The following is a 27,354-nucleotide window of genomic DNA, read 5'->3' as shown; positions in this document are numbered from 1 at the left end:
TTAGAATTCCTCCAAAATGTATTAGGATTATGTTTCTAAATTTTCAGTAACTTAAAGCTGAAGTCACACAAGTGAGGGAAAGCATCTTTCTTCCACACTGAGGAATTGGCACTATCTTCTCTCCAAAGAAAATTCTTTAAAAAGAATCAAAAAATAAGCATTATCATGCACTCATCCCATTCCTCTCCTGCAAAGTTCTGCTAAGAACACCAGTCACATGAAAAAAGCAATTCAGGCCATCCTGAACAAGTATAGTTATTACTGCACAATGGGTAAATAATAACAAACACTTCTAAAGACATCATTCCTATACAGGGAGGCAAAACAAACAAACAAACAAAATAAAAAAAACCCAAACCAAAATAAAATCCAAACACATAATTCAAGAAAGCTTGTATTTATTTAAACTTCAAAGGAGTCAGTTTGGAACGTCAGAAAAACACTATACACCTATATACAAACTTAAGAGCATAACAAAGCAACTGTTACCGTTTATTAACAACCAGTTATAACAATATAATAGAAATAAGTCCTGACTATGGGGAACAAACATGCTTCGAGGTTATTTAGCTGTTTTTGATCGTAGTCGTCGCTTGATGATTAGATGATCGCTTTCCTTCTTGTTTTGTTCCACAAAAACCTGAAGAAAACATTTCAAAAGTTACTCGTCTTTTTACACAAGACTGACAAGCTCTTCTTGACCCACGCAAACATATTTTTTCCCCAAATGGATTTCAGAATGGCATTTGCTTATTATCTTTTAATCAGAATTCTATAGGATACAGAGACTGTTTTAATGCAGCTTAATCAGAAGGAACAAATAAGGAGAATGTACAAAATCCTGTTTATTTCTAAAAATGTCCACATCCAAAGAAAACCTGAGGGCAGCTTTCACTTCAAAATACTTATTTTCGAATGAGCATTCTAATGCACATTTTGTGAAACATGAGGTGTTCAGAAAACATTTTTAGCCTAAGCCCCTGTAGCTTTGACTTGCCCAGAAATTCACATCTCTGTTCAGATCCATGTCCTCAGAACTACAATGAGAGAATAAATCATCTCATTTCCTTCATCCTCTAACAAAAACCAAAAACATCCCCTAACAAAAAAGGGGATTCTATCCCCCTCGTCCATCAAATCAACAGAAAATTCAGTGGTATATTATGGTGTGGGCAAATGATCACTAAACAGAACAGGAAAAGGACTCTAAAAGAATTAACGGATGCAGTCCCAACAGAGTAAGAACACTCTTAGCACCATAGCTGCTGACAGAATAATTAAATTCCATTTCATAATATACTTGGTTTATAAATGATACATAAAATGTAAACTAAAATATTCAGACACTGTATTTATCCATCAAGGTTTTCTGTTGCTTCTATAGCTGAAACCGTGTATAGCTTCAGGTACGGATGCTTAAGGCAAACATTCAAATTGAGTATGAAAAACAAATGTGACTCAGAAGTCACTGGAAGTTAGGAACTTTGGCAGGAGTTGAACAGCGGGCCTAACTTCTGTGCTCTCAGAAGCACAAGGTAGAGTCAACTTCCTCTGTATACTTGCAGATTTTTATTCAAGTAGTAAGCAATCTCAGAAGAGATGAATAAATGCATCATTTATTTCATAAATTGAAGAACAACTTAACATGGCAGACAAGTTCTCTAAGAACATATACATTAATAGCCTACAGCAGAAACAAGCCATTCTACAGTGCCTACAAAACAAGGAATAAATCTTACTTATTCGACACCAACCTTTAGAGTGAATAATAGGAGGAGTGCTTTGAAGAAAATCTCCAACTTTTTGTAGTGCTCCATCATTCGTTCTAGTCAATCTTCTACCTGAAGTACGTACTCGCTTTCTTAGGAAGTACTTTTTTCTGGATTTCTGTTTAATAGACACGTGAACAAGAAGTAAGAGCATGTTTCAGCATTATTTTAGTTCAGTGTTATCTTAAGCTGACATTTTGAGCTTTGCTACTGACACCTCTGTTTATTATGCTAATGATACTACAACAGCAAGTAACACAGACAGTTTTATACCCTTTAGGGAGTTGTCAAAATCTCAGCTATTTGAAGTTTCTTAAAGTTTGCTAATGAAGCAGTACAGCCCAGCCATTATACACTCTTGGGACAGACTGACTTGCCTACGGAATTTAATAGGAAGAGGTCATAAGAGTTTAAGATTCCCATTCAGGTATACAGACAAGGATAAAATACTGCTGCATAAGAATGTTTACTCCTTTCCCATGGCCACACAATTAGAGAAAGTCCCAAACTAGCTTCCAGACTAGAACAAAAACCAACCATTTTCTTGTCACTTGTAGAAGGTGAATTAAAAGCCGCGGCAGACTTTGTATTTTTTGAGTTCTCACTTTTCACAAAATCCTGGGAAAATAAGACAAGTTTTAGCCACAAATCTTTTGGAAAGAACAACCATTAGTTATATCACAAAAGCAAACTCTTTCAACGCTTTCAATGCGTTGAGTAATAGGGAGGTATTTGCTAGTGGTAACTATTCCAGTGTGAATCAAATACTAAATAAGCATTCAGTTACACAAACGGGTTGGTAGCATTATTAAGATATCAGTATTAGACATCCCGTGATGCCATGCCATCTCCATACAGAGTGGACTTTTTTCTCCCCAGGACTCATATGAAGCAAAACTGCGTGTTGACAATTCACAGGAAATACTTAGATATTTCAGACAAAATGGAAAGCGAACGTATAAGAAGTCTAAAAAGCTGACTTATGTCTAGAGATTTTCAAAGAAAATACACAATGGAGTTCAGACAAATTCTTTCCCTTCTCTTAAATCATTATGACCCAGCTTGGCTATTAGTTTTGTTTCATTAAAGCTTGGACTCCCCACACCAAGGTTTATCGACTAAATGCTTCAACTACTTTCCTGAGATAGAAATAGCATTTTTTAAAGCTTAAATGAGAAATGGTAGAGAGGCATCAGATATTCTGTTTTCTGTTTGGTCTAGGTCATACCTCATCCATGTCATCACTTTTTCTCTTCTTTCTTGTCTCAGGCATTTTCACCCTGGCAGGTGACATGCTGCCGTGCTGCTTTATCTCCATCTTATCAGGTTGCAGAGGTGTCAGTTGGATTTCCACCTGTGGTTTTGGGAACCGACTAGATCTTCCATTTTCTGTGGACGCTTCAGAAGAGTCGAGGTCAGTTTCCAAATGCTCCTGAGAGCACAGAGAAATTTTAAGTGCAAGTGCTAAGGTAGCCACGAGAGTAAAAAACTGTAATGCATCTGGAAAAGGATATGCAAACATGCAATTTTCCAGTTGTTAGCTTACAGAACTTCTAACAGAAGCAGCAGCCTATTTCAGTTACAGCAGAGTTTAGCCCTTCATTCCTAGAACCTGTTACATTTAAAATTATTGTTTCCAATCTACGGTCACAGAAAAAGCTGTCCATGATAAATTGAGCCTGATGCTTTACAAGTCATTTTTCTCAAGGGCACAGACAACCATTCTCGTCATACAATTAACTGACATGATTTTCTTCATCTCAACTCTGCTGCTTCAGCACTGGGCAGGAACAGGAGCTTTTGACTCAAGTGTTTTATTATCATCCAGCTTACTTTTAGGCAGTTTGCGCTTCCTCTTTTACACTAGAGTTGCAGAGATCCACCCAACCCTGTTTTTCTCGGCAGGAACAACAAAGTCAGAGCTGTGATCACCTGGACTCCTCCTTCTCTATGGCAGGAATTCAGCTAGTAGCTAGCATATCGAAAGCGAGTTCAGATGTTGAACAGAACTGCTACTTTACAAAAGTTAGCAAAGTTAGAAATCCCGCAGGGGAAGAAAACAAGTTCAATTTGCTGTGCCCATTTCAGTGGCTCTATCCACTGTTTTCCAGGTGACTCATTTAATCATTTAAGCCACATCATAAGCATCACCAAGAGGAAAGTTTTCAACAGCAAAAAAGGAATTCATCACACAATTGTTTCAACAGCTCTTATTCCTACCAAAGGCTATAAAAACAGGTGATCTGATCACCTTGAAAAGGATAAACAAAGCTTGAGAATTGTTAAGAGAACTCAAGACCTTTTCCTACCCACTCCCGATCACGATCAGAACAACTACAACATTTTCAGATTTGAAGTTGCATACTAACCTCACATTCATTTAATGAAGTGACACTGCTAGGACGTCGAGATGATGAATAATTGCCTTTAGCTTCATGTCCGACTGGAATACTTTCTTCATCTCCATTTTTAGTCTTGCTTTCTTTTTTCATAGGCTGTAAGTGTTTAAAATGAGTAAAGATTAGGCTGTGCAGCAGACCTCCAAAATATTTTGAGTTTTCTTAAGGTACAGTGTAAAACCTCAAGCTCAGACACCACGTGAACATGTAAGTTGAAGCACAGCACAAGTCTGTGAAGGCAGTAACATCCATTCACCGTGTGATCTTCAGGTTCACCCTACTGACTCTCACCAACAGTCTCATTCACTACTCTGCCTCCAAAAGAGACCAAGTCAGATGTTATTTAGGGACAAAATCTGTAATGCTGGTCATCTTGTCATCTATTTCCCCCATACTCTCTGCACGCTCACAGCTGCTATGTTAGAATGCCAGAGGCTAAACCTCTGCCTAATCTTCAGTGTCCACACATATGAATACACGGAAAATTGAAGGGGAAAGTTCCATACAGTTCTCCTGTATGTAGAGAGATGGTGTTCTAGTGAATAAAATATTTTTGAGAGCATGAGAGCACATGCCTGAGTGGAAGACAGAAAGAACCAACAGGTACTCGTCACTGAATATGTAGTTAAAGGAGTCTATGCTAAGAAAAATGAGTCTAACTCTTGGGAGATTTCCAGTCTCTCCTAAGAAAACAGCAGAACCAAAAGGGGTTAACAAGACTTTAAGTACATATTTTCTATAAATATAATCATACCTTTTCATTTACAGAATGATCCATTCTACCGTGTCTTTCTTCAAGTAAAGGTACTTCTGGCAAAGACTGGGGGCTATCGCGGTTAATGCACTGTTTTAATTCCTTTATAAAGTCATCTTTGTCAGCCAGTTCTTTTCTTAACTCTTCTATCACACTTTCATTATCCTAGTAAACACAGTAAAAATTGCTGAGTTGCAGGATTGGCAAAAGGAATTAACATACACAAGCAGCATTGCAATTACGTAGTGGCAACCGTTTTAGAATTGCAGGCTAAGACAGTAAACTAATCAAGAACAATGACATTTCAGTGTTTTGTATGGTCACTGTTACAAGTGCAGTAGTCACAAAATTGCCTGGGAAAATGTAAAACAATATATATTGATTCTTCTCTTTTATTCTACTCCTGTGATTCAGCCTTCCTCTTAGGATACAAGAACCCGAGCTTTTCTTTGTTCATGAAGACCCCCGAAATGTGAGAATGTCAGCAGTTGTAGGGGAGGTTTTGCTACCAGCACAGCTCTCTTCCCAGAGAAGGAGAATCCAAACATTCTCAAAAAGCACAACTCATTTGGTCTTCCGTTTAGCTTCTGAAGTTCCATGCTATTGCTTAGATTGGCTATCCTGATTTAAAGCTGGGCAGTGAAATAAAAATGCAACTTCCAGAGATCATCCCCCCTCTGCCTTTGATGCTTCCCTGCATCTCTCCTCACATCCCCTTCTGTCTTTTCATGCCATTATAGATACTAGCTCAGAGAAGGCAAAGAAAGTGAGAAACCTGAGACACAACTCCTATGCGACCAAGTATTGAGCCTAGCTTGGGATCAAGAAATGCTGTGAATTATAGGAAAAAGTTACGGGTGTCCAGTCTAACCTTAGGATCAAAAGCATCAAACTGACGTCTGTTTATTTGAACTACTAAAAATTTTGAAACTCTAGTCACTAACAGAAATTCTGTTTCTGAAGAACAAAAGTAAAATCTGGTGCTGTTCTGGTTAGCGGCACACGATGTCAATACGACAGTGCTTAAGAACAGGACTACACCCAACATACAAAGAGCAGGCATAGCGTTTTGCAGAATTTATGGGTAGCAAATCAGGCAGGAAGAAGAGAGAGCTGACCTTGCTTGAATCCTTTAAGGCAGATCGTTTCAGTTCTGCTATTTCTCTCTCTTTTTGTATGGCATTAGCAGCCAAAGTTTTGAGCTGCACTTCCAAAGCTTCTACTAACTGATCTCTCTCTTCGCGCCACTTCTGAAGACTGCGGTCCTTTTCCTCCAGCTGGGCAACAAGTCTTTCCTAAACGAAGAAAAGATTAACGATGAACAGCACTACTACACACCAAACTGTTCTAACAGTTTGGTAGGTAGCACTGTTTTACAGTCTTAGTAAATGCATGATCTCTTCAAGATCCACAGGAGCTCCAGAACTATTGCACTACAAACTACAGAAGCAAAACCATGCTTCTATTAGACAATCTCTATTTCTCTCCTTGAGAAAGATTATTATTAGTATTATTTGAGGACCTCCTCTTCGGTTTGCTCAATTAGTGATTACTAACGAGCTTGAGGAAAATAAAGTCGCAGGCAAAGTGACAAAAATACTAAGCTCCTCACATCCCTCTCTGCTGCTTGCAGAAAACAAACAAATCCTATTGTTCAAAATGTTTTCTTAGACTAATTAAGCAGTAATTCATTTTTCAACTGCAGCTTTCTTATTTAAGTCCCACATACGTTACATTTCATGATGTACTTAGGAAAGCTTCGTCTTTTTGTGACCCTCCTACTCCTTCCTTTTCCAAAACAAGCAGTTCTCATATGGGCTTCGTCACGTAAGAAGGCAAGGGGACTTGGACAAGCTACTCTTATGTGCCCATACTGTTAGTACTGGGCTTGAAGTTGTCTCCCAGCCACAGACACCGGATGACTCTGCCAGGACCTTGTCACTTACAATTTCTGCTTGTTGCTTTCCATGACGTTGTCGGTCCTCAGCAAATTTCTTCATTTCTCTGTTGCGAAGATTCTCAGCTTCTTTTACCTGATTTAGGAGTCCTTCTTTTTCCTCCAGCCACTTTTTTCTATCGGTTTGATACTTGGCCTCACTTTCCTATTTCAAAGAAACCAGAAATGAAATACCAAGTCATCAAGGAATGAAAGTCTTAAAAGCCAGGTCATCGTTAAATAGACTTGTTTCTACAAGATCACAGAAACATTAGCAGTCCTTACTACAGAATATTCCCAAGTGCACGTACTGGGTACTCCTCAGTTCTTTTCCATTTAAAAATAATAATTTTCAGTCTTTCTCATTCAGACCGGAGGGACTCCATAGAACATTTTTTTTTCTTTATAAATGTTCTCACAAGCGTTATAGAACTTACACCAAAAGTCACAGAAAGAAAAAGCATTTTAACTTAAAAGTGTCTAAGATTTTATGCTGCCTTGCAGGAGACATAGAAAACTTGCACCTCCTTTAGGGTTGAAGGACAAAGAAACCTAACACAATTTACTCAATGTGTACTCAAGGACGTCACTCCAATCCACAAAAACTTTGTGTCCTTTTCTATCGCAATCAAACCTATTGTCAGACATACTCATGTATAGCATAGAGCACCTGAGAAACTGCTTGGAAGAAAAAAAATTCTTTTAAGCAAGGAAAACTAAAATCAGACCCTCAGCACAACAAAAAAGGCTTCCCGGCGATATAGTTAGGTGGTTTTGATATTTTGATAGCTATAAGACTTGTCCAAGCAACTACTAGAAAAAAAGGTTTGACAAATATATCTTAAGTTATAATCTGCTTTGAGTTAGTATTCCTAGCTGTACCTGGTCCTTACTGCACACTGCACTGCAGGTTTTACAGGAAGTTTCTTCATCAATATAACAGTTTACTTTATCATGATAGAAGTAGTCTACTAAGTTGAAGTTACAACCTTAAAGTTAAGTTACCTTCAGCTCTTTTTGCAGCTTTATTAATTCTGTATTGTTTCCATTCATGTTTGCCTTTTCCCTTTCCCTATCCTTTTGCTGACGGTCAATATTGCTCTGGTTCTGCAGTACTCTGTATCTCTGTTTCCATGTCTCCAGTTCTACTCAGTATGCAAAAAGAGGTTAGACATCATATCGTATCAAGTGTATATCTGAAATACCACATTAATGACTTTTTACTAAAGCCACTTATGTTTTACCTGCTATAGACACAAAGAAATAACAGAAGCCTTTAACAAGTAGAAATTTGTTGTTTACTATGGAACATTAATGCCTAAGTCAAATGAAAACGGAAGTGGCTATCACAGTACATCTAAAGCACCATCTAATGCATCACTACCCCCTTTCCACTGAAAAATTACCTGAAACTAATCTTTCATTCTCTTCTAATTGAGCTTCTAGCGCTTGGGCTTGTTCATGTTGAGTCTCTTCTTGTTCTTCTAATGTCATCCGCAAAACTTCAATTATTTTTTCTCTTGCAAACAGATCTGAAGGTTTGAAAATTTACAGATGAACTCCCTCTTAGTTCCCGTATTCTCCCCCAAAGAGTTTCCAAATCAAGCTTCCCCCATAACCAAAAGCTCTCTTGAAAGAAATAGAGCATCTCTATTGAAATATTTGCATACAAATACATACAGAGTTCTTAAGTGAGTCTTGCCAACTTGCTTTAAGTGAGAATTCTAGGGCTAGGGACAATCAGAATATGGAGTTTATTACATGAGAAAATAATGTAGTTCAACTGCTCTAAGTTCATCCAACCTACAGAATCTGTTATTGTAGAACTTGACATTTCAGTGGTTGAGTTTTCTTCAAAAGGTCAACTAAAACAGCACATAAGCAGCAGACTTTTTTAAAAGCACACTAAACCTACACTTTCTGGGAAACTTCTTCCAAATCTGTTGCTTTACTTTCAAGTTTACTTGATAAGAGTCATACAATAACATCAATAGCAGTGCTTGACTTTGTAACATCCAGTTTGGAGTTTCTCAAGTCATGTTTTAAAATATAAATGCATAAGACTCACCGAAGTCATTAGCAGTGTGACAACATTGACATGGATACCACACACACACACACACAGAAAAATAATGGCTTACCATCATGTATTTTCTCATATTGTCTGGAGACTTCTTCCAACCTTGCATTATTCAACAGCTCCTATATTTCATGTTGAAAGAAAAGCATACACAGTTAAGACATTTCAATTAACTTAATTGAGATGTCACTCAACAGAATCAGGTTATATGCAGGTATTAAACATGTATTTACTACGCAGATTATTGTATTCAAAGCAATCTGCCAGTGCTCTGCAGTGACAAATGATTTGAACACCTTTCATGGTCTACCACTAATTTCAGTTGGCTACTTTCATTTTACCCCAATTTCTGTAAGCTTTTTCCTGTTGCTTGGAAAACTTGCATCATTCATTAAAAGAAAAAAAAAAAAAAAAGAAAAAAAAAAAAAAGTTCCAGTAGAATAGGTTGTAAGATATTTTCCTGCTTAATAACTAAATTTTAATTATTAACATCACTGAAGATGAAAATAAAGAAAAAAAATATATGTCTTATATTAAAGAGCCTCTGGAAATCAGTCTATTTCTCTTCAGGTAAATACCATTTTTCTTCCCACTTAACAGCACTTTTCACAAGACTTAGGCTTGAGGTTTTGGAATTAGCACAAATACCAAAAGCAAGGCTACTGTTACTACAGAGATCATAACAAGTCCCCCTCCAGAAGCGGATTAGCCATTCTTTTCACAAACGTTATTCAAGACTACCAACAAAGTTTACTTTCCACTGTTTGTTATCTATATGAAACCATGTTTTGACTTCTGGTCTCCTCCATTTTTAAGCTTCACAGTTAAGGTCTGAGCAAACAAGTTCTAATGATGGAAAGCCAAGTATACTCTTCTAGAAGAAATATCTCACTTGACTACAAACCTCGCTTTGTACTTGCAGAATTTGTTTCTTGGCATCAGAAAGTTTGTCTTTTAAGTCTGCATACTCCTCTTCTTTCCTCTGCAAATCTTTTTTCAAATTCCATACAAGGACAGAGCTCTCAGCAAGGACCTTTTTTAGCCTTATGTTAAAAGTAAAGAGACAAAGAACATTACTGTACGCATCACACGGAAACAGCATTTATGGCTTAATCCAGGCCCTGCCTGTTGGTTTCTATTTGTAAACAGAATCTTAGATCTATCTAGACCGGTGACAAGACTTAAACAATTACTTTCAGATTTCAGCTTGCTTCTCATAATCGGATTCTGAAGCAACAACTACTTCAGATTGTATTCTGAGGGATATACAACAGAACCACCAGAAATCCCCAAATTATTCTTTGCTTCCTTGCACGCTCCTGTTTTTCCTTTGAACTCAAGTAGCGTAGCAAAGCATCCTAACGCAGTAGCTTGGCTACTGATAAACGTGCACAAGCATTACGTCAACGGGATGTTCACAAGAACTAGTTTTAACTCTAGCTCATTCTCAAAGGGCTGTAAGTTATCTCAGGGGTTACTTACGATTCAACAGTTTGCATTTTCTCCTTTTCACTCTTTTCCTTTTCCCAAAGAGAGTGTTTCATCCGCTCCAAGCTGTTTTTCAGCTGCGTAACTTCTTCCATCAGATTTGCTTCTTCGTTACTTAACTCTTCAACCTTTCTGTCCGCATTAGCAGACTTCTCTTGCAGTGCTGCCGTGACTGTTTCTAGATTTACAATAATAGATTCCTTTTCCTTAAGTAACTCTTTGAGTTTTGTCACACTGTCTTCCTTCGTTCTGAAAGCCTCCAGGAGACATTCAAGCTCTCTTATTTTTACCTCACAGTTGGCAACTTCCTCCTCAAATTGTGCAATTACTCTGTGATCTTCTGCAGCCTTTTTTTCAAAGTCCCGAGTTTTCTTTTCTATTTGCTCTTGCAACTGATTCATCAGATCTTCTTTCTGACTCCCTGGATTTGCAACCTCACTCAGCTTCATTTCAAGTCGATTATTATAATTTTCAGCATCTTTCAGTCCCTTCTTTAGGCTTTCAACATCTTGAAGCAGTGCTTCGATCTGCTGACTTTTTTGGGAGGAAACATCAATAAGACTTTCGCATACTTCCCAAATCCTTTCGAGACTGTAGTAAAAGGAGCGGTCCTGTGCGAGATCTGATATAGAAGCAGTCTGTGACTGAATGCATGCAGAACTAATTTGAGATCTCTCCTGTTCATCTTCCTCAGAGCCTGAGGAATCCTTTACATTGACTAAGTCAGTGTCGATAGCATAGGACTCTAAGTGGCGTTTGTATAACTCACCTAATTTGGTCTGCACTGCTTTTACTTGTGACACTTTATCAATTATGTCTTGTTTGGCAACTTCTATGATGTTATTCAGTTGAACGTTTTTTTCTTCTAGCCCCATATTTACGGATCTCTGTTCATCAAGTTCAGAAGCAATTTCCCGGTACTCAGCTTGACACTGCTGAATTTGTTCACAGAGCTCAGCAGCTGTTTCTTCAGAAAAAGAGAGCTTAATACGCAGACTTGTTACCTGCTTACTGAAACTTTCTTTTTTATTTTTTTCTCTTCTGCAATGTTCTTCAAGCACAGCTAAGTGACTTTCCAAGGCTTCAGTTCTTTCCCTCAGTGCTAGTATTTCCATATGGTACGCCGAGCACTTCTGTTTCATGTATTCAATTCTCTTTTGCTCTAGAGTGCTCTCTTTCTTTCTCCCCTTCACAGTAACTGAAAATAAAATATATATATATATATATATATATATATATATATATATATATATATATATATATATATATATATATACACGAAACAAGAAAAGTAATGCAGCACAGTTAAATTCATCAGAGCTTATCAATACCATTTTGCACAAATCGTGCCCACACAGCTCAATATTTTTGATTAGTACTTTAATGAAATTGACAAAAGAAACAGTACCTTTTCATCCCTAGTGAAATTCAGAAGAAACACTGCAAGAGGACTGGAAGTGTAAAGACGAGAATTGTGCAGAATATGTTGTCTACGGATTTAAAATGGGCTATTCCTATTCAAATGGAAAACTTTCTTTCTTTGCCAGCAGTGTCACCTTGACCAGCACGGGTGGTTCACAGCACCAGTACATGTACAAAGAAGCACTGTTTCACAAGAGTGAGCAATTAGCAGATCATCACCAGTTTTGATGCTTGCTTCAGAAAAAATTAAAAAAAAAAAAACAAACTAAACCAAGCACTTGAACAGCTGATGCTACTATCCAGAAGAGCAGCAGCAGCAGCAGAAACGATCCAAAAGAAACTGCTTTAAAACTATTACCTAATCTACAAGTGCATCAGCAGATGAGGAAAGAGCAGCAAAAAGGAAATAAATAGTGCAAAAAGCTTTTATTTTAAGCATTCAAAAATGAACAGCGTAGGACCTTCTGCAAAAGGGATATTTACATAACAGTTACTTCTATTTACAGTTTAACACGGGATTTTCTCCTCATACCATAAGGTATGCGCTTCACAACCTTTTGCTTCCATTCCGGAATAGGAATCAATTTGGTTTTTTGGAAGACACCTTGTTCAGCGATGGAAGAAACTGTACCTTTCTTTGGAGGTGGCTCTTCCACAGTAGGCTTATCTTCAAAACAGCGCTTTCTGCCCACTTCCAACTCACTTTCCTCACGCTCCTTGAATTGGCCGCTTTCAATTACTTTATTAGAGTTCTCTTCTGCCAGTTTTGTTTTAACGGTAGTTACAGTCTTTTCCTGTATTGATATAAGATCAGTTACATTGAAGCTTAACAAAAGGACCACCTAAGTCACAGAAAACTTCTGTAGGCAAATATTTTCACAAAACTATACAGCTACAACGTTTATCCAGTGACCCTAAAGATATCAGTTACAAATCTCAGTAACGGCAGGAACAGGTACACCTTCAGATAAAGACAAGCACAATGCTCGGTCCAGTACACAAGGGAGAGCAAGAGCCTAGCAGTTACAAAATACAAGACTTGTGCACAATCAAGAGGAGTTTACCAGAGTGACAGAATTAATTATAAATGTTTTCAGAGCTACTTCAGGCTACCACACATCAAGGTAGAAAATAAGAAGAAAAGTCACCAGAGGTGGTATGCACACACGCTTAGTCAAGCTAGTCTTCAATATTCAGGAGCTGGCAGTACGTTAGTCAGGAGAGTTTTATCAACCGCATAGAATGTAGAGGTACCCTGGCCATCCACCAATACTTCAATCTCCGCTCAATATACTCATACTGCTGCTCTTCCTTTGACGTAGGAGTGTGAGGTAGCAGTTGGTGGAACACACCGATATTTTTGTTGCTTGACTTAACAACAACTATCTTCAGATTAATTTGAATTGTTTGAAACTGTAAACAAGTACCAACTACATACAAAAAAATCAGTTTCACAGTTTTACACAAGTGAATTGATTACAAGCATAGGGTTAGGGATGGGTTTTTTTCCCGTCAGTGTAAAGGTACTGAGATGTGTCAAACTCACATAGTCTTTTACTTTTTCTTCTAAATGAGATCTTAAGTCTTGTAGCTTTGTAATAACAGCATCTTTCTGCACCACAATGTCTGTTAGCACTTGAATCCTTTCGTTTTGCACATTCATTCTCTGGGAAATAAAAAAAATATTCAGTCATCAGCTTCTAAGGTAGGGTTAAGTAGCTGAGTTACACAATGCATTTGAAAAGCAAGTTCAGCTCAGATAAGCTTGGTAAGAAAGCTACTACTGGAGCCTACTGGAATTGCATTCTGAGCTACCACAACTTGGTATTAAAACAAATAATCTTACACAGGATTTTCTTGATAAAGTTACCTCGGTTGCTTCTTTAAGTTGCTCAACAGATTCATCCAATTTAATCACCTGCATTTCAAAGTCTGTAACACACAGAAAAACTTGCATTAATAAGTAGCCAATAGGTCGTTTATTAAGTAACCCATTTTCCCAGATATCCTGATGTTGGAGTAGATTTGAAGAAATTAATTCATTTGCATGTGGCCTGCACTTATACAGACAACTTTTGAAACACTCTGTATTTGTTGGAATGAAAAGGTCGCATCAGCAAGATGTAAAGAGCAGCCAGGACTGCGGTGTAACAGCAAAATCAACATAGAGACACTTAACCCCACACTTCTGAAAGCTTCAACCTGCTAGTTGCAGTTGAAAGGGGAAAAAAAAAAAATAAAATGAAATAACCAGGAACTATGCAATTGTTCAACCTGAATACACGCACAGAACAATCATTTTATACTACATACAGGCTTTATATAATATACAGGCGAAGGTTCCAAACACAGAACGTCTCCTCTACTTCCGGCTCAAATTGGTTATTTCTACTCCAGATTAGTGAGCTGTTTCTTTCTTCTACCTGTCACATCACACAACTCACCTTTGTTCTTCTGTCTCAGCTCTTCCTCGGTTTTAAGTAGTTTGGCGTTTTTCTCTGTCAGCTCTTCTTTGGTCTTCATTAGTTCAAAGCTAGTTTTTTCCAGCTGCTTCTCAAGCCGACCGATAGCTTCCTGCGGGTTCTCTAGGGATGCAATGAAACTGTGTGCTGCCTCAGCTTGCTTTTTAATATCCATGACATCATTCTGCAGAGAATCAAGAATGCCCTCAAGATCAACACAGGTGTCAGGCAAAACGCTATGTTCTCCACCCTGAAACGTAATTTATTGTCAGTTAAAGTTGGTGAACAGCTACACTACGCAACAGCTGTTACTTCTACAGATAGTTTGGACAGCCACTGTGAAGTCAACCACATAAAAAGTTTTTAATTCCAGCTTCAAAGCCCACCTTGCAAGTTCACATACAACTCAATAGACACTTGTATGGGGGGGGAGGGGGGGTGGAAGATATGAACTGGCAATCTAGCAACAGCTATTATAGCTTATAGAATTTGACGACCCACTATCACACTCCTTTTTTATATTACCGCAGATACATCTCCTGCAAATTTAACGTATAAGCTAGGATTCCCCTTTTTTTTTTTGGACACAGGGTAATTTTTCATTTTGTGTTGCAGAAACATACAGAAAAGCCGTCAAATTGCCAAAGCTTTCTGAAAGGCTCATCAACCATTCCTACTAGATGAAGAATAGATGCATCTGGCTCATCACACAGCAACACAGCCTGCATTTCCTTGAAACAAGCCTTTTATCTCCATAAGACGTGCCCATACCACTTAAATAGTAAAAAGGAAAATATTTAAGAAAAAGCAAAAACAGAAAATACCAGGGGTCCAGCTCGTTCGCTGCAAGGCAGATTGTTTAACTGCCCGTCGTCTGGGCTGTTAGCATAACCACTGACAAGTTCCTTGAAGATTTCAAGGCGCTTTTCAGAATTTTCTTCAAGCCGTTCTCGCTCATGGGAAAGGCATTCTCTGTAGAACAAACGAGAAAAGATACGTCAGCTAAAAGCCAACCCACCTCAACCACTTCTTTAGCACAGTTAACCGTTATTAGCACAGTTTCTTTCTGTAAACAAAGATGTGTCTCCGTTTTGGCACCACAGAATAATACACAGACATAGCTACACTGCTACACTGACATCGAAACGTATCTCCCCACTCCCCAAGATCTGCTGGAGGTTGGGGAGAGCAGCAGCAGATGACAACAGATGCAAACATTTACTAGAAGACTTCCTTCCGAGCTCCTCAAGCCAGAATAATTCTGTTTGCCACTAAGAGAGCAGTAACTAAAGATACCCACCTCTCCTCAGCCTCCACTGTATTCCTCCTAAAATTCACAGTCCAAGAAGAAACTGCTTTCTTCACAGAGACCAAGTCAGAGTAAAAGAGCAAGTCCAGTACAGTAGTAGACTATTCTTTCCTCCAATCCAACTCTCCGCAACACGGGAATATACCCTCACCTTTCTTTTTCAACCAATAACTTTAACAACATTTAAAGCTAACTTACTTGAACTCCATTTCCTGCTCAGCAAAATATCGGGTAAATTCTTGGGCCACTTCATCACGAATTTTCAGTTCCAGCAGTAACTTGTCCTTCTTCTCAGCAATAAGTTTGTTCTTCAAGTCTTCTACAAGATTCAGCAGTGCCTAGGATAACAGCGCTGTTCAGTTTCTCATAAAGCAGTGGTTTCCCTACAACTGAGTTTTTTCCCTTCTCTCTATTTGAAGTGACCTCCCACTTCTTTTATTAACTTATTCATAAACAGGAGCCTTCACAATTAGATTGAAGTCTTCGTCTGATTCTAGCTCAACAACTTACAAGCTTGCTCACAGAAGTCGTTTGCCAAGAAATCTAAAGCAGGTAGTTTATATAGGATTCAGCTGTCACTTTGCAGATGCCCTTTTTTTTTTTTTGAGGGTGGTGGGAGAGAGAATACTAATCAAATGCTACCAAAATATTCTCTAGCCTTCTGTTCCTGCCTCTTTGCCCTATCTAGAAGTAACTTTTAAAAGAAGCAAGGTCCTAAAATAGAATAAAATATCTGTATCCTTGCTATGTACTAACCACAGCTTACCAGAAGTACATAAAGACAAGTCAACATGTCTCATTGCTCAATTTCAATTTGGACACATTTCACACAGCTTTCCCACACGAGACTATAAGTCAGAGCCATTCCAAATTCGTCCACAGACAGGAGGGGAATTAACTCTTGGAAAGGATAGATAACAGCAGGACAAGAGCAAATGGTTTCAAGTTGAGGGAGGGAAGATTTAAGTTGGATGTCAGGAGGAAGTTCTTTACAGAGAAAGTGGTGAGGTGCTGGAACAAGCTGCCCAGAGAGATTGTGGGTACCCCGTCCCTAGAGGTGTTCGAGGCCAGATTGGATGGGGCCCTGGGCAACCTGGTCTAGTATTGAATGTGGAGGTTGGTGGCTCTGCACGTGGCAGGGGGGTTGGAGATTCATGATCCTTGAGGTCCCTTCCAACCCTGGCCATTCTGTGATTCCACATAGATCTTAACATTGAATTTACGGACGGAAAGGGTGCACAGAGGGAAGAGGAGGGAGATGGACGAAAAGAAGGACGTTGTTGTAAGCCTCAGGGATGCACTAATTCTTAAAGCAGTCCGGGCACTTACTGAATATTCTTCTTTTCCTATCAGGACTTTATCTTCTGCATATTTCAGGACTGTTTCTTCTCCTGACTTATTATGTTCTTGCTCCATCTCATAGTCATCATCTTCCACTACATCTTCTAGGGTTCGGTCCCACAGAAAACCAGTGCTTCTCCTTGGGATGGTCATCTTAGAGCAACAAGACACTGATGACACGCTTGCTGAGTTCTGGCCAAATGACTCATCACGAGGAGGAACGGATGCATCCGTAACTATAACCTACCCAGGAAATAAAAGAACAAAGCCATCAGTATTCCTTCAACCTTGACTAGCACTTCCAAGAGGGACCTGCTGTCATTTCCCCTACGGAGCTTACTACTCCCTTGGCCTACGCTTTGTTTGGTCACTGCTTAAACCAGTTCTCAAGAATGTAGAAAGGAGTTACTGCAGACTCCAATCCTCCTCTTAATCTCAAGACTTTCACTAGCCCAACAACGTACAAGAACTGCCACTCCACTTCATGTAGCCACAGGTTTCTGCTTTTGCTTTCAGTTTCCAGTTGCATTCAATGCAATTGAACGCCATCTTTTCAGTTCTTTCTTTTGCACAACCACATCACCCTGCTGGGAAAGTAGTCCCTCTACTTTCACACTTAACCTCCTTAGATACGGCCACAACCCAAGGGCACACATCCACCAATCACGCTTCAGACACAAATTCCCCAACACTTCAAACACTTCCATCAAGACTGTAGCACTGATCTGACAATTTAACTTCTTCCGCGTTATATCATGGCGCTCATTCCTACCCATTCTGATTAACCTCCACCTTCCCACTGAAGCCTCTTATGGCCGTAACACAGCCTTTCAAACTCCCTGCTGCTCCAGTTACATTGTCAACGCCTGACCTGAACAAGATTCAAAATTACAATTCGTATGGGGTAGCTGGATTTGCTTTCCTAGGTGAGATCGTATTTTGAGAAGAGACAAAAATCAAGTAAATAGTGGAGAATTTCCTCCTGGTATAACAAGTTGCTTCTTGTTGGGCTGAATACCTTTTAGGAATGAGATCCTCAGAAGATGCTTCTGCCCTCACACCCCAAAGAAACACAATGACCCCAAGGGAGACTACAACACACTCACTTTCTGTGCAATAGCTGAGAACCTGAGCACGTTGAATGTTTCATCACAGGCTGAAGCACACTGGCTGATGTTTACTAACATGTGTATCTTCCCTTTTCCACTGAAGAATCCCTGAAGAAAGTGCGTCAACTTACTCTCCCGAAACGGTATGTGCTGCTGCACCCTGTGGAGACAGAAACCACAACAAATCCCATTACCAGAAGATAACGACTTCAATACAGAATAAGAGCTATCCAAGTGGAAGACAACATATTAAGAACTGCAGTAGTCTTCAAATCGTTTATATATACACGTACACAGATATATACACATACACACATATATACACACACACACTGTTTTTGCTAGTATGCAGAAAGGTTGTACAGTTGTTCCAGCTACTGCGCAGCCATTATCTTCTTGGACAACCCACGAGAATATTTAAAACAAAAAGTACGTTCAACATTCTCTCTACCTTTCTCTTTCCCTTACCGCATTTGTGACAATGACCTATCTCCTTCTAAGAAAACAGAACAGTATCTACTTGTAAGAAAACCTCACCTCTCTGGTGAGGTTGCATGCTGGACTCTTGACAGCTACTGAATTCTGCAAATAGTGCGAGAAAGCTTCACACAGTTACACTCCGGCCACAACACACACGACCCATAAGCAGCTCTACTGCAGGACTGCTAGACAAGAGCCGTTTTAAGAAAGTGACTATCAAAGCCATCTATCAATATTATAAGCGATGAAGCTTCAGTACATTTCTTCTGTACTGTTAAAATTTCAAGTGAGCAGGACCAGAAAATAAAACAGTTCTGAATGCATCAAAGCTCTTCAAGAAGCAGCTAATTTTAAACCTTCTTACCTTGAAAGGACACACAGATAAGAGACTAAACCGCTAGCTAGGCCTATTCTCATCTTCTTTTAAGCACTACAGAATTTGAGTAGGCTACCAGGCACAGTGTTATGAAACAAGTGAATTTGTTAAAGCACGCGATGGCATTTCCCAAGCACAGAGCACACTTAATCTTTGGGATAGAAAGACATCGTCAAATGAGAACCTATAGAGAAAGCTGCTCCTGAGCAGTAACATCCAGCCGTGACTGTAAATAAATACTACATCTGTCTAAAACACAGAAAGTTCTGTCTGCACTCATTTAGAGCCCAACCGCAGGCAAAAGTAGCAGGTAGGCTTTTCTTCTGTCTGCATTTTGTTAGCCAGATCAGAAAGAACGATGAAGTCACATCAAGATTTGGACCAAAAAAAAAAAAAAAATCCAACCACTTTATATTGGCTAGGACAAAGCACAGCTATATCCCCGAGGAAAACTGTTACTGCAGAACTAAATTATAAAGACAATTACTTCACAAAGGACACAAAGATCTAAAATTTCACTCATTTACAGTGAAAATAGTGAAGAGAAATTGTATAAGTTATCCCAGGATTTCTTTGTGAAAGCAAGGCCAGAAGAAACAATGTTAAGTTGCTTAAGTCTACAATAACACGTTCAAAGATTTAGAACTTGAAAGGTTTACTTAAAAAAAAAATCAAAAATCAAAAATAAACAAAGCAGGCAAGTTTATAGACCTCTTTGTTAGATCAACAGGGCTTCCCACAACTGCAGAAGTCTACATATAGTTTTCACTCATGCCTTAGTTTTGTACTCCGCATTTTTAACAATAGCTTAAACGTTGCACACATTTAATACCTGAAATCTGTAACTGGTTTACAGTTTGGACAAGGACTTACTTTGACTGCTGACTGATCTTGAGTGCACTGATACACTTGCTTAGAGTCAGGAGAGACATATTGATATTTCCACTCTCTTTCAGTCTATCACCTTCATTGCGCGTCTTGGTATACCTCTCTGAGCCAGCAAGATCACACAGGGATAATCTGAAGACACATAAGGAAAATTAAGTTTCCCTGCCTTGGAACGTGCACCGATTATTTTCATTTCTAATACAACCACTCTTCCCAAAGGAAGAATTTCTTGAACCCTCCCGTGCTTTTTAATGTTGCTTTCCTAGTGAAGTTGCACACTACTTCCTGCCTAACGCTTCTTCAACAAAGCTTCCGTTTTTCTGCCACACGCTTCTCTCAGAGGACTTACATTAGTTCAGAAGTTCAGTGGAGCAGGACAGAGGAACATTGTGCTGAACAGAGGGCACAAGATACAGGACAGCACTGCAACTTGATGGTTTAGTACTGCATGACGATAGGAAATGGGGACCCACCACTCAAACAGGAGGCTCTATCAGGGAACGTTGTGTACGTAGCCTAATACCAATACACCAACACTGGAAACAACTGACAATTTCACCCCAGAAGAAGGAGGGAACTCTGCTCTGAACTTACTCGTTGACTCGTGTCACTCGTGGCATTTCAAGGTCTTCAATTTTTAGTAACTTAATGGTAAATATACTGTGGCTAAAAGGAGAAATTTAAAAATCACTGAGGAGAAACGAAGCAAGATCAATAGACTGAAATACATATATTTTTTAAAATCTGCAACATCTCTTCAAAACGCTGCTGGATCTATTTGAGATTCAATTAACTTCATAATTCTACTAGATGCATTAAGCCTTTTACAGAGACATTTCTATTCGGCTTATTTTGCTTTGTTCCATCCCCAGACCACCAATAGTTAGGTGGAAGAAGGCTTAGTTATTCTGCTGAGAGTTTTTGATAAAACAATTGGCTTTTGTACACGCTTATCTGCTTGAAAGACTAATCCTTCTAGTTTAAAGTACTAGAATCACATTCTGTCACAGGATATCAAATTGAACACTCGATACCAAGCCTTTTTAAAGCCTTTTCTCCCACAAAAGCCATAGGCAATATTTTAATTTATCCCTCTTCCCCACACTATCTTCCACCCAACGTCAGTCAAAGCTTCCCACCTTCGGCTGGAGCAAGTATTCAGCTTTGTGCTTGCAAAACTCCGGTGTTTCTGTCCCAGTTTAAAAAGTCTAAAAGCTTCTTTAGAATCAGAGACCTGAACCCACTGCAGACCTTTCAGAAGAAGGAAAAGCGGTTTTGTGAGCTTGATTAGCAAAAGGAAAAGTGAACAAGAAAATGATGTATACAAACAAACAATAATACATTTAGTCAACACAATAAAAGATTTGATTAAGTCTGCTTCAGACACACGATACGCTGATGAGAGATAAGACTAAGATTCTTCCTCCCACGGAAAAGGGCAAGGTATAGTACGCCTTTGCATTCAAGCAGACATTTCCAGAGCTAAACTGAACACATCTAAGAGTTTTCTATCTCGGAAGAAACATTATTACAGAAATAAGACTTTTCCATGACTTGCAAGCTGGGCAGTTTGCAAAGCTTTCCAGTTACCTTTTACGTAAGAATATCCCTTGATGTCTTGAGCAAGGCGAAGCGTCTTTTTTTTCTTGTCATCTGACATAGGAGCCAGTAAGTCATAAAAACATTCATTGTAAATCTCAAAAAATGAAACCCAAACAGAGAACTTTGAGAAATCATCTAGAGATAACCCGCTAGCTTGTTCTGATCCTTTTGAGCTATTTCCTACATCTGCAAAGTAGAAAATATTACAAGTCAACCTAGAGACAGCAAAACTAATTGCATTTAAAAATAAGTAACGACTAAGATTACAGCAGCCTTGTTAATTAAAGAAAACTTTTCCCGGACAAGAACCACGGACGTCCCCCACACAGAGAGCATCTGGAAGTCATATGCTTGCCCTACACCTTTGCAAAGACACATCCACTTTAGAGCTTGCTTTTTCACTCCCAAAACCTCATCTAACATGTCTAGTTGGGTTAGAAATATTGTGAACCCTTCAAAGGCTTTACAGTGCAGAGAATTGAACTGGTAAGGTCGCCTCGTTCTGACTTTTTAGGGAAACTTAGTGTTTAGGTAGTTCTTAAATGCCCTAAAAGCCTCTCAGAATATCACTAGGGATCTTATCACAAGCCATACCCTTTCCCTTTGTTTTACTTACACCTCATGCAAAACACCAGCTTATGCTAGATGTCCAAGTGGTCTCCTAACCATTTCATCCCTTCTGTTTTCTGCCCAGACGTCCTGCCCGTTATTCCAATCCATCACAAATAAAAGCCAAATAATCCTTTTATTATTAACATTAGCCAAAAGTCAGTCCTTGACCTTAGCAGTTAGAAAAGCTTCTGTATTGTTTAATACAAAACATACCCTTAGAATCAGCCGGTGCTTTGCCGTTAGTGCTATTGCGATGGTCTACCTACAAAAGAAAAGAGAGACTTTAGGATTTATTATTGAAGCACAGCACCGATACACCACCAGTTGCTTCTTTTTTTTTTTTTTTTTTTTTTTTTTTTTTTTTTTTTTAAATACAGCCATATGCCCTCGCAGAAAGCAATACAGCATAGGTCCAATATGCCAACACCAAAATCCTGGCTATGCATTATGACTGGTTCAGTGCACTCATACACTCCTGCTTTAAGTCCTGTTTTTAACCTTACTACTCACTCCTGACAATTCCTTTACTATCACATATTTCAGCTTGCTGATTCAGGGGGAAAGAAGAAAAATTGGAGGAGAACCCCAAACTGGAAAGAGTTACTTAACAGAATGATTTTCAATAGCCCAGTTGTAGTCTGCATATTACCCTTGATTTCATGAAACTAGGACTCATGAAATATTTTTCTTATTGGCATTTTCATAATTCAGGACTTCCATATCTTATGGCTTACCAGGTCAACTCTCGGAAACTAAAGTTAAGGTAGAACACTTGATCACTTAACATAGGTAAGCAGCTTATTGTTTCTTCACACAGGCTGTCAAAGTGTTACACAACTGAAATTCAGTCTAAGCTATTTTCTTTGTCCAAACTTCTTAATAATATAAGACAGTTCCCAGCATCCAGAACTTATGACGTTCACACACGTATAATCAGTTCCCAGGCTTCAGACTCTGAGTGTTGTTTCTTTAAAAAGCACCCCAGAAGAAAGAAGTTCCCATCTACCAAAGAGAAGAAGAGGAGTCTCACCTACCAGACACAGTATGCTTAAGAAGAAAAAGTTTTAACCGAGACATTGTCATCTACACAACACCCACCCAGATCTGGCTTTTAAAGGCAGCAAAGCTTGCAGCTACTCAGTTTATAAGCTCAAGTATTTTACCTATGAACATGGCTCTCAAAACTAGAGGAGGCACCTCTATCACTGGTCACATCTCATCCTACTCCCTTAGAGAGCTAAGATCGGCATACAGCTGTTCACTGCATTTTCTTTCCACATCCTCACTAAACCTAGAACAGTTTTACACACCTTTGGTTCATGCACACGTAGAAGACAGGTGTTGTTCTTCCCCGGGCATACTTAAAGATCACTGGAGCCAGATTTAACACATGCCTGCGCTCTCAAAGTTATTCAGAAATAATTTGACTGCCACCTGCCTTTGACTCAAACTTAACTACCTCATTGATAAGATCAAGCTAACTCCACAACTAAAATACCCCAGTATGGTGTGGCATGCCACTAAGACGATGCTTCATTCTTTTCTGACAGGAACAGAAAGATGAATAAACAACTAGGTGTGAACACACGAGCCTCTTTCATTACACAACGGGCAGGATCACATCGAGCTCTCTCAAGATGCATGCACTCATCGTTGCTTAATGAAGTAGCCTCCTACCCCTCTCGTCAGACGAAGCAATGAATTTTTCAGAGCAGTTTCTTCTCTCACTTGGTCTTTAGTCAGTTTTATGTGATCTCGCCACCGAATAGGTTTCAGATCCATTTTTGCATATAACCTTCCTCCAATAGTTTTAAACAACATCTCCATCGTCCTTGGCAAAATACCAACATCATCGTCTGTCCCTGTAAGCAATACACGAAAGAAAGGCCCCGGTTACTATCGTGAGCAAAGTACAAACATAAATGAAGACAAAGATAACTGATTCCAATCTCAAGGCACACACAAAGAATTTAGAGGCCAGTTACAGTCTGAAGCAATGTTTGCAGTGTTACTAGACTGCTTCTGAAATACAACACATTCCTTAGACATTACAGGGCATCACTTGAAAACAGCCGGGATACTCTGCATAAGCTTAGCCTTAAGAGAAGGGGGAAAAAAAACTGCAACAAAAACCCACATTTAACAAATCTGCAAATTTTGAACGGTGTTTTCCAGGCTTCCTCTCCTCTCTGAAACAATCCTGACGTACAACCAGAGAGATGTCTCTGCTACAATGCTGTATTCATCCCACAAACCTTCCTAACAAATAGCTACGAGCCTTGTAACTATTGCTCAAGGAACTCAACTTCTTTCCCCGCTGCCTTTACTTAGAGCTCAAAAAAGACAATCTTCTATGATATTGTTATTACTAAGGCCAGAAATTTGAAAAAAAATGGAAATAGCCTGATCAAATGTTTCAAAATGTTTAATCTCTGCCTACAATAAATCAAACAAACTCAGACATACTTTCTTCAAATAAAAAACAGTATTTAAGATGCATACTGTTATTGCAGGAACCAAAACCAAAGTTACTCTAGTGTGGACTGACTGACACCCTTCTCACATACTGATCTACAGACCGTTTATTTCCACAACTTTCTCTCACCCCTGAGATTTGGAGTACTTGGACAAGGAAGTCATACACATCTCTCTGAAAATCCTGCTGGCTTACAGAGGACTATCACTGCACGCATACACAGATTTGGGTAGTGACTACAGTTGTCACTTTAATAATATATGTCATGGAAGGAAACTTTTAAGGCTACTAATATTCAAAAGAAGGCAACATACAACACCTGTTGAGTCACTGGGTAAGAAGTCACAACATCTCTCTCTTCTAGAAGTAAATCCCACTTTAAGAAACTAATTCAAGGAAAAAACATTTCTACTCTTACCTTGGAATGTGTAGGTTTTCCCAGCATTTGTAATGCCATACGTAAAAACAAGACGATTACATCCTTCTAGGAAGTCTTGCACTGGTTGCTTCATAGTACCTTCAAAGAATTCTTCTTGAGTTGCTTCGGGTCCAAACACCTGAACGTTACCAAGAAGCTGGTTAATCTCTTCAGTTTGTTAAAGCAATCCCTGCATACTTGTAGGAGTCAGATACACGTTTATAATTATAAAGAGAATTCTTAAGAGAAACTTGTTTGTTTCATATTGAGTAACAGAAGACAAGCAACTTCTTCCACAAACAACTTAAAAGCATTTAAAGATAATTCATTTACTCGTGAAAAGGTGAACTTCTGTATCGTCTGTCCTGCAGTTTTTTCAAGCAGTCGACTCAAGGAGCTCTTAGGGGGTTTCAGTATAACGCTTGTTGAGTCCTCAAGTGAAACACACCCCTATTAAAAGGAAGCACAAGTAATGCAGGCATCAAGAGGGTTTTAAAAGGCCATCTTATGGGGAAAAGAAAACAAGTATACGTTAAGGGTAGGGTTTTTTTAGTTGTTGTATGGTTGTTTGTTTGTTTGTTTTTTCTCTAAGATTAAGTAAACGCCATACCTGTGATCCATTTGCTCTTTCCAGCGCTGTAAAGGGCTTAATACGCAGGCACACTTGTATGTGTGCCCTAGGCTCCAAACTAGACCGCTAAAATTGAAAGAGCTGGAAGTTAGAAATCTGACCAGATCCTCTGTTTGATGATTAGCACATTAAGACAGCATTCTTTTCATCAGCCTGTTGTAACAGACTCATTTGATGAAGTTTATTGGAAAAGATCCAATTAGTTTTAATATTAAAGCTTTCTTACCCGGCTCATGTCTGAGCTTGAAGAAGCTGAACTAAACTCATCAGAGAGATTTGTTTTAATATCTTCCACGTTTACTAGTCCTGTTCTTTCAGGTAGCTCCACGCTAGCTACATAGGATGGTCTGAAAAGTTTATCTTCGTCTGAATTCGGTTCCATCCTGCAAGATAATACAAAAAGAAATAATTCTTCACTCTTTCAACACACGATGTAGAGTTCCTAACCTCACACAGGTACTACGAGACTAAGTGATATCTGCAGTTTGCTTTGCGTGCATGGACTGACTCTTGCTTCCTCTTCCTTTTCTGTTCTACTCAACTTTCTTTATCTCAAACCCACAAGTGCGACCTTTTTCCTATTCTCCCCTCCATCTCACTACAAGGAGCAAACCGTGTGGTGCCGAGCTGCCTGTCAGGTTCACTGCACCACAACTGCCCATCAGGAAAAAGCCTTTTGCGTGTAGCACAGCCTTGCCAGAGCCACGATGGCTGATGGAAATAGTCACAGGTATCATTGAATAAAAGCAGTCCCGCTCCACGTAACCTTTCCCATCATCTCATTTTGCAGCTAGAGTCTCCATCTGGAATAAAAGCTTATCAAAATAAAGCAGTGCAATGGCTCATCCCTGTAGCACCTACTAAATCGTGGGTATTATAAAGGACAACCCGATGCAGCTTAACACTACACAGAACTCGGAGGCACTGTGAAGTCTAATAGGTAGCTTCAGCTGTTTAGAGGACACTAAAAATCAGAAAACCTCATGCCAGAGTACAACTGTTGGTTTTTAAATCCGCAATTTAACTCCTTCAGTGTATCTCATCTCAGCAGAGGTCTGCTACAGAAAGGGAAGTGGAATTGATTCAGCGTTACAAATAGTGGACAGGCGGGACACCAAACTAGCCGTTAGGAAGCACGTCTGACTTAAGAATACCTGCGTATTTTGTCCGCACTTCATTCTCCTGCTGCTTCTCCCCGAGACACTACAGGTGCCATCTTTGCAGTTTACATTTGCACTCTGAAACAGCTTGTCAGGATACCACTCATCCAGCACGGCAAAAAGCACTCTAACGCTTCGGAGCTGCCCGGCTTCCTACAGCTCGGACAGCGGCTCGGCTGCCTTACAACGCTACACCTGACGCCAAGCCCCAGCAGTGCGCACACAGCGTCCGTCAGCGCCAATAAGCAATAGAAAACGCTTGTTAAACTTCAGCGGTTAAAGCCGCCGACGGGACCAGCGCTGGGTCACAGCCCCTTCGCTCGCTGACAGCACTGCCTCTCACGCAGTCAAGTTCCCTTCTCCGCCAGCAGCACAAGAAGCCGGGACGTGTCAACACACAGCTCAGCCTTCCTACCCGACCTGCAAAACGCAGGGACCGAGTCGGACAAGGCTAGGCAGACATCGCCGAAAGCCACGCGGAAGGTAAGCGGCGAGGCGTTCCCTTCTCTCTAGCCTACGGCTGTCGAGCACGACGGGCAGCTGCCCCGAAAGCAGGGGAAAGCCTGCTCTGGAATATCGCCCGAGCTTCAGCAAACGCCGTCCTACGGGAAAGAAACGGACCCGCGCCGAGCAGGGTCGCTC

General features: G+C 39.6%; 1 protein-coding gene across 3 annotated transcripts; it reads right to left on the bottom strand.

The window, feature by feature from the left end:
• Positions 1-387: 387 nt before the first annotated feature.
• LOC116243121 (kinesin-like protein KIF20B) lies at positions 388-27,354 on the bottom strand. Of its 3 annotated transcripts, none has more exons than XM_090145203.1 (32): positions 26,707-27,354; positions 25,779-25,935; positions 25,532-25,618; positions 25,255-25,371; positions 24,922-25,060; positions 23,705-23,889; positions 22,241-22,289; positions 21,404-21,601; positions 20,953-21,064; positions 20,408-20,479; positions 19,799-19,945; positions 18,067-18,229; positions 16,949-17,203; positions 15,818-15,957; positions 15,135-15,282; positions 14,293-14,560; positions 13,719-13,780; positions 13,395-13,514; positions 12,480-12,642; positions 10,421-11,624; positions 9,843-9,981; positions 9,000-9,060; positions 8,265-8,390; positions 7,864-8,003; positions 6,869-7,024; positions 6,041-6,217; positions 4,923-5,087; positions 4,139-4,264; positions 2,998-3,201; positions 2,307-2,387; positions 1,755-1,887; positions 388-640 (listed from the first exon to the last, which is right to left on the bottom strand). In XM_090145203.1, the coding sequence occupies exons 2-32, from the start codon at positions 25,932-25,934 to the stop codon at positions 567-569; spliced, it is 5,367 nt and encodes a 1,788-aa protein (XP_090001329.1). In that variant the 5' UTR covers position 25,935; positions 26,707-27,354; the 3' UTR covers positions 388-566. The 3 variants fall into 3 exon arrangements, with proteins under 3 accessions (XP_090001329.1, XP_090001331.1, XP_090001330.1); XM_090145205.1 differs by having other exon boundaries at positions 14,293-14,494; XM_090145204.1 differs by having other exon boundaries at positions 27,133-27,354.

The sequence above is a fragment of the Phasianus colchicus genome, chromosome 8, assembly GCF_987193195.1.
Source record: "Phasianus colchicus chromosome 8, bPhaCol1.hap1.1, whole genome shotgun sequence".
Taxonomy (NCBI): domain Eukaryota; kingdom Metazoa; phylum Chordata; class Aves; order Galliformes; family Phasianidae; genus Phasianus; species Phasianus colchicus.
The sequence above is the reverse complement of the archived record's forward strand: the minus strand, read 5'-3'. Positions and strand labels throughout refer to the sequence as shown.